The sequence below is a fragment of the Corylus avellana genome, chromosome ca6 (assembly GCF_901000735.1).
Source record: "Corylus avellana chromosome ca6, CavTom2PMs-1.0".
In the NCBI taxonomy this organism is placed as follows: Eukaryota; Viridiplantae; Streptophyta; class Magnoliopsida; order Fagales; family Betulaceae; genus Corylus; species Corylus avellana.
In genome coordinates, this window is record NC_081546.1 from 2,927,864 (window position 1) to 2,935,433 (window position 7,570).

Below are 7,570 nucleotides of genomic sequence, written 5' to 3' on the forward strand. Positions count from 1 at the left end.
TGGGAATAAGTGTAGTTTTTTGTAGGGGTGGGGTGGGTGGGTGCAGCTATATACTTAGTGCAAGATTAAAATAAAATGCGGGATTTAGTATAGACCAGTGAATGGGATACATAACAAGAGACCGAACTACATACATGCTTGGGAAGCAATGGCCCCCGAAACTTCCTTTTAAAATTTTTTTGCAGTAATGAACAACAAGTTGAACATGCAGATTTTATTGTTGATGGTGGAGCGGATCTGCCTGATGACGATGTTGGTAGAAGGATTCATCGTCGCCCACTGCTGCCGCGAGAGGATGAACAAGAAGATGTTGAAGCTCTGGAGAGGAGGATTCAGGCTAGATATTCAAGGAGTGCTCAGCCAGAACTTGATGACGAGACCACGGATGTGGAGCAGCAAGCTCTTTTGCCGTCTGTTAGGGATCCAAAGTTATGGATGGTCAAATGTGCGGTATGATCATGTCTTTTCCACAAGCACTTGGTTTTTGTTTTTCAGAAAGAAAAAAAATTACTTTCCTATTTGTTCCCCTATTCTTTGGGGGAGAAAATGCTTATTAAATTCCTGTATTTATGTACATTAGATTGGTCGCGAGCGAGAAGCGGTCGTCTGCCTAATGCAGAAGTATATTGATAAAGGACCTGAGTTACAAATCAGGTCGGCTGTTGCACTTGATCATCTTAAAAACTACATATACGTTGAAGCAGACAAAGAAGCCCATGTGAAGGAGGTAGTTTATGTTTGATGTATGGATAATTTGTGTTAACATGTGAGACTGAATAGCATTATGCTTTAATTGGTTTAACCTATTTATTTAATGATTGAGATTTGAAGTGATATTTCTTTGCTTATACTTCAGGCTTGCAAAGGACTACGCAGTATATTCTCACAGAAAGTAATGCTTGTCCCTATTAGAGAAATGACTGATGTTCTTTCAGTTGAAAGCAAAGCAATTGACCTTTCTAGGGACACTTGGGTCAGAATGAAGATTGGGACTTATAAAGGGGACCTTGCAAAGGTATGGATTATAACGTTTCACCCAATGATATATTTTTCTCTGGATCTTTTGTCTGACCTTCAAGCTTTCTTTTCCATAGGTGGTGGATGTAGATAATGTGAGGCAGAGGGTTACAGTGAAATTAATTCCAAGAATTGACTTACAGGCTCTTGCAAACAAATTGGTAATTCACATCTTTCTGAGATTGTTTTGCCATTTGATCAGTACGAATATCAACCTTTGATTAATTGATTAATTAATTGTTTTTATAGGGACTGCATTAGGTTGTTGATGTATCCTGGTACTAACTGGATAATTTATTTATAATACAGGAGGGTAGAGAAGTTGTGAAGAAGAAAGCATTTGTTCCTCCTCCACGTTTTATGAATGTTGATGAAGCTAGGTAATGATTTTATTGTTTCTGTTGCAATGTAGTCTGTACATAATGTATGTTATGGTATAACATCTCGTTCAATTGGGCTCATTACGATATGCTTTATGTTCTCAGAGAACTGCACATTCGTGTAGAGCGCAGACGAGATCCAATGACCGGCGATTACTTTGAGAATATTGGTGGCATGTTGTTTAAAGATGGTTTCTTGTACAAAACAGTATCAATGAAATCAATTAGCTCTCAGAATATAAAACCTACTTTTGATGAACTTGAAAAATTTCGGCAACCTGGTGAGAATGGAGATAGCGATATGGCCAGTTTGTCTACATTATTTGCGAATAGAAAGAAAGGGCATTTTTTGAAGGGCGATGCAGTAATTGTTGTGAAGGGAGACCTCAAAAACTTGAAAGGATGGGTTGAGAAAGTTGAGGAAGAGAATGTTCACATCAGACCAGAAATGAAGGACCTTCCTGTAAGAAATAACTCAATTGCTACAAATTCTTTTCTGATTTCCCAACCAAAGAAGTTGTACAAAATGTGCCTGCTAATATATGCTCATTATCAATCTCTTTACCTTTTAATGGATGGTATGTTGTGCAGGCAACTCTTGCTGTAAATGAAAAAGAGCTTTGCAAGTACTTTGAGCCTGGGAATCATGTGAAGGTTGTGTCTGGTACACAGGAAGGTGCAACTGGTATGGTTGTTAAGGTCGAGCAGCATGTGCTCATAATATTATCTGATACAACCAAAGAACATGTAAGTGATACTCTTTCGAGGTACCATGAGGGCAACATTCTGGACTTCTTCATGATTAGCCTTTTAGTTGGATCTGTCTTGCAAATATAATAGAACTATCCATTTGTGTTCAGATCCGTGTATTTGCTGATGATGTCGTGGAGAGCTCCGAGGTAACTTCTGGCGTTACCAGAATTGGAGATTATGAGCTTCATGATCTTGTGCTACTGGAGTAAGAATTTTCATCTGTTCAGGAATCATTTAAATGTTTTCTTTTCATTTAATTGATCTTGTTACACATGAGTAGATGTCCTCATCTGTTCAGGAATCACTTAAAACTTGTTTATTAATTTTGGTGCAGTAATTTGAGTTTTGGTGTAGTTATTCGAGTAGAAAGTGAAGCATTTCAGGTGAGTAATCTTTGATAGAATGTTCAAATGTTCAACACGCACTTTAGGATGCTCATGTTTATGACTTTGTTATTTAGGTTCTCAAGGGAGTTCCTGACAGACCTGAGATTGCTCTCGTTAAGTTGAGAGAAATCAAATGCAAGATTGACAAGAAAATCAGTGTGCAAGATCGGTATAAGAACACGGTGTCAGCAAAAGACGTTGTGAGGATCATTGAGGGTCCGTGCAAGGTGAGACCATATTATAGCTTTGATTAATGTTGTTAGTAGGGTTTGTAATACTTATCTAATTACTCCTGTCATGTTAGGGGAAACAAGGCCCTGTAGAACATATATACAGAGGAGTCTTGTTCATCTATGATCGCCATCACCTTGAGCATGCAGGCTTTATTTGTGCTAAAGCCCATTGTTGCATTATTGTGGGAGGATCGCGTGCCAATGGTGATAGAAATGTGAGTAGTTTGTTTTCCTATTTGTAGATTTATTTTTTTGTTGATAGATATAGTAATTTTTATTGCATTCTCTTCTATTTTCCTCTATCACTTTTTTGGTCAGTTTTTTTTTTTTTGTTTTTTTGATAAGTAAAGAAAAAAGAATAGAAAGCATCCTATTTTTTTTGTTTTAATTTTGACTTATCAATAAAGCATCCTCTTTGTTTCTCTTGTATCATTTTTAGGGTGATTCGTACTCAAGACTTGCCAATCTTAAAACTCCACCTCGTATTCCGCAGTCTCCGAAGAGATTTTCTCGAGGAGGCCCTCCAATTGACTGTATGTTTCTAATGTTCAAGGCTCTCTTTTGCATGGTCATTGGGCTTTCTAAAAATTATTCTTGAACTACAAATAGTTTTGTTATAAACCTCTTACTTCTATTCAGCTGGTGGAAGGCATAGAGGTGGAAGGGGGCATGATGGCTTAGTTGGTACCACAGTTAAAATCCGCCTCGGTCCCTACAAAGGTTATCGTGGACGTGTTATTGAAGTTAAAGGCGCAACAGTTCGTGTTGAGCTAGAGTCACAGATGAAGGTTGTTACAGGCAAGTCTGTTCTGGGAAAATCTTTTGCATTATTGGCTACTCTAGTTCCCTGCGGGTTATAACTGCTGTTGTTTGTGCAGTTGATCGCAATTCTATTTCTGATAACGTGGTTGTTTCTACCCCATATCGGTAAATATCATTTTTGCTTTTAACTGCTTCAGTTGTTTCATAATTCACAAATTTGAACTATATGTATGTTTTAGCAGTGATGCGCCTCGGTATGGTATTGGGAGTGAGACTCCCATGCATCCTTCTCGAACTCCGCTTCATCCATATATGACGCCTATGAGAGATCCCGGAGGTTTGTTATTTTCAGTCTTGTGGTATTGCTTCCTCTAGAAACATGGACAAGTTAGCAACTCAGCTATGCTTTAACAAATTAAATGCAGTTTGCTATTTGAATTTCCTTTCCCCTTTCTGGCCAAGGTCATATGAACTCTTTTTTTTAATTTTAATTTTTAAGAATTCATTTTTTCTGCCAATTTCTGCAGCAACACCCATTCATGATGGCATGAGGACACCTATGCGTGATCGAGCGTGGAATCCTTATACACCAATGAGTCCACCAAGGTTTGTCACGAAGTTGCTTCTTTGAATTAGAGAGTTGAGAGGGCATCAACATGCAATAAGAACCTTGAAGAATAGAGTCTTGGGTTTTTAGGATCGTAATTTGCATTAGTTCTTTTCCTTTTTTTTTTTTTTTTTTTCTCTATTGAGGGTGGAAGTTTGAATCGTCATGAGCTTGTATTAGAATTGACAAGTGAGCTTTTAAGATTTTATGGTTTAAATATCCAAAAGTACTTAAGAAATGACATAAACTTAAATCTCCCCATTTATAAGTGGCTCTCAATTATTTGTTGCTCCCCCTTTTCTCTCTTCTTTCTTTTGGGTGGAAGCTGCCTTTCTTCTTTGACTGTATAAGAATGATTTTATCTAGTTAGATTTGGACGTTCAAGAGAACACTGTGTATTATGAGTGATGACTGATCTTTGAAATTGTGATGTTGACAAATTAGGGATAATTGGGAAGATGGAAACCCTGGCTCTTGGGGAACCAGCCCACAGTATCAGGTCAATAAATTCAGTCCGACTGTTGAGAATTTTTTTTTTTTTTTTTTTTCATTCTTTTTATTGAAAGTAATTATGTTGTCTTTTTTCTTTCCTCCAGGCAGGAAGTCCTCCTTCCCGTGCTTATGAAGCTCCAACTCCTGGTTCTGGTTGGGCAAATACTCCCGGTGGCAATTATAGTGAAGCTGGAACGCCAAGGGATAGTAGTTCTGCCTATGGTACTCCTTTGCGTTATTTAAACACAGTGCCACATGTGCAGAAATATTGTAGTGTTTGATTTGCTGTAATCTTGCTTAGAGTAACGCAATTTATGTCCCTGTTGCAGCCAATGCTCCTAGCCCTTACTTGCCTTCAACTCCCGGTGGACAGCCCATGACACCAAATTCTGTTTCCTATCTTCCTGGCACTCCTGGAGGGCAGCCCATGACGCCAGGAACTGGTGGTCTGGATGCTATGTCTCCTGTTATAGGTTTGATGATTTGCAGATTTTTCCCTTTGCTAGCTTAGAATCATATTGATAGTTGGATTTTTTTTGGTTGGCCAAGTAACAAAAGGTAAGAGGGGTTTGGTAGCACCTACTGGAAACTATCATTTAGAAAGGCATGAAAGCATTAATACCGTCCATTTCTAACATTTTTGCTTCCTGAATATTTCAAAGCACATCAATCACCAAAAGTATGCATTTGTGCTTCTAGAAAAATGTTTTCTGGAATAAAACCAAGGATTTTTGTCCTATTTTAGAGGAATATATTTTCTGAGATGTTGAAAAGTTCTTAAAACAATCAAGCACAATTTAAGGGCTCATTTGGAAATATATTTTGAAAAAAGCAAAAGCAAAAACTGGTTTTCTTTTCTTGAAGATGTGTTCGATAAACTAACTAAAAACTATTTTCAGAGCAGAAAAAATAGAAAATTTGTGTTTGTTAAGATGCTATTTTATTTATTTATTTCTTCATATACATAAATTACTATTAATACCTGTAAAATTTCTCTGAAATAAGTGGTTGCATTGTTACATTCCCAAACGTAAAGAAACACCTTTGCATCCCCAATGACGGAGAGTTCAAGTGGCAAGTCAAGCCACAATAAGCACTTCAGTGTAAATTGAAAGTTCAAAACCTCACTTGTGTAGTGATCCCTCTTGGGGCCACCCCTAGGGGTGGCGTGGCCCAAGAATTGCCTGCCTCATGATGCTTTACTCAATTGCCAATGTGGTTGGTCGAGAGAGAGAGAGGTGGCAGCTGTGAATGAACAGAAAACCCAATGCATGCTGTTGGTAGGATTTCATGTTCAGACTGGATACTGTGCAACACTGTGCACTTAAACTAGTCTACAGCAATTTTTTTTTTTTTTTTTTTTTTTTTCTGTGTTATCCCTGTTCTCTGTTCTCAGTAACATCAAAATGGTGGTGTGTTTTTATTGCTGTGCTAATTTGTTCTCAAGAACTGTTTGGGAATAATTTTTTGCTCTCAAGAACTGTTGATGTTGTCAAACATGCTTTTTGCTGGTAAAATAATTTTTGTGAAGGATAAAAACTGTTCTCAAGGACAGTTACCAAGCAGGAAAGTTCTCCCAGAATAAAATTCTTAGAGAAAAACACTGCCAAAGTACTAGGAGTTGGCTGCAAGATTGATCCTTTCTTTTTGGCCAATGAACTCCAAAATGTCTCAAGTAGAATTAGCCAACAGTTTTTAGTTTTATTTTGGTGAATGTCCACGTAACTTTTCATTGGACTTTTTGCAGGTGGGGACAGTGAAGGACCATATTTCGTGCCAGACATATTGGTTAATGTGCGCAGGTCTGGAGAGGAATCTGTTGTCGGAATTGTTCGGGAGGTGCTTCCGGTATGTCTTCTTAGATACTTGTAATTATTTCTCGTATGGAAGTCTGGCAATCTTGGGGTTTCAGGGGTAAAGCAACTTTTTGGTGTGATTCAAGAACAAACTAAATACTTTTCGTTTTTAACATGTTAACTGAATTGCCATCACAAGGGGTTTTACAATTTTCTGCGTTTGATTTTGGTGATCGATGTAGCCAAAAAGTTGAAATTTGTTAGTGTAAATAGGGGTAATAATGTGTTAATAATGTTGATGTTACATCTTCCAGGATGGTTCCTGTCGGGTAGTTCTTGGGTCAAGTGGGAATGGTGACACAATTACAGCCCTTCCTAATGAGATGGAGATCGTGGGACCAAGGAAAAATGACAAGATCAAGATCATGGCAGGTGTGCTACGTGGTGCCACTGGCAAGTTGATTGGTGTGGACGGCAGTGATGGAATTGTAAAGGTAGATGACACTCTTGATGTTAAGATTTTGGACTTGGTTCTTTTGGCAAAATTAGCACAACCATGATTGACATGGTAGTGAGGAAAAGAAAATGTATTGTCATTGTTAGTTATATGGAAAAAGCTTTAGAGGGACTCATTAATCTGAAAATCTGTGTGCGCTTGCAATATGTTGAAGTGATGGGATGTGGCCTGCTAATTTTTTTTTTTTTTTTTAAATATTAGATATCACCCTTGGTATACTGGACTAGTACATCAAACTTCTCATTGAAGTTTTGAGGACTTGTGACCCAATAGAAAATGAACAGAGTGGTTATTTTGCTTTAAATTGGGAGGGAAGAATTATGGATCCGAATGAGTTATATGTAAGTACTGCCATGTACTAGAGTAATGCTAGAAGAAAAACTTGTATCATTTTTGTATTATCCCAAAATTAATGTGCTTTTTAAAATATCATTATATCAAAAATCAATAATCATGATTTACAAATTTAATGGTAATTTTGAAAGACATCAATTTTAGATTGGGAGGATACAAGGAGGACATAGTCTTTCTTCTAGCATTATAGTACACTAAGTAGGGTAGATAAAGATGTCATTTGGTACACTTATTACAATATTTTATATAGTAGAATATGAAATTGAACCTGAA

The 7,570-nt window shown here is 37.4% G+C and overlaps 1 protein-coding gene across 1 annotated transcript in view; it reads left to right on the top strand.

Annotated features, from left to right (window-relative positions):
• The window catches only part of LOC132183800 (putative transcription elongation factor SPT5 homolog 1), an 11,051-nt gene extending 3,981 nt beyond the window's left edge, over window positions 1–7,070 (top strand). Inside the window, exons 2-22 of the mRNA XM_059597229.1 lie at window positions 212–450; window positions 581–727; window positions 857–1,015; window positions 1,095–1,178; window positions 1,327–1,397; window positions 1,503–1,860; window positions 1,989–2,144; window positions 2,258–2,355; window positions 2,485–2,533; window positions 2,611–2,763; window positions 2,841–2,984; window positions 3,209–3,302; window positions 3,409–3,567; window positions 3,648–3,696; window positions 3,774–3,868; window positions 4,059–4,137; window positions 4,583–4,637; window positions 4,735–4,852; window positions 4,960–5,103; window positions 6,378–6,478; window positions 6,741–7,070. Coding sequence (XP_059453212.1) covers window positions 212–450; window positions 581–727; window positions 857–1,015; window positions 1,095–1,178; window positions 1,327–1,397; window positions 1,503–1,860; window positions 1,989–2,144; window positions 2,258–2,355; window positions 2,485–2,533; window positions 2,611–2,763; window positions 2,841–2,984; window positions 3,209–3,302; window positions 3,409–3,567; window positions 3,648–3,696; window positions 3,774–3,868; window positions 4,059–4,137; window positions 4,583–4,637; window positions 4,735–4,852; window positions 4,960–5,103; window positions 6,378–6,478; window positions 6,741–6,986 — 2,798 coding nt within the window. The 3' untranslated portion in view covers window positions 6,987–7,070. The remainder of the gene's footprint in view (window positions 1–211; window positions 451–580; window positions 728–856; window positions 1,016–1,094; window positions 1,179–1,326; window positions 1,398–1,502; window positions 1,861–1,988; window positions 2,145–2,257; window positions 2,356–2,484; window positions 2,534–2,610; window positions 2,764–2,840; window positions 2,985–3,208; window positions 3,303–3,408; window positions 3,568–3,647; window positions 3,697–3,773; window positions 3,869–4,058; window positions 4,138–4,582; window positions 4,638–4,734; window positions 4,853–4,959; window positions 5,104–6,377; window positions 6,479–6,740) is intronic.
• The last annotated feature ends 500 nt before the right edge of the window (window positions 7,071–7,570 follow it).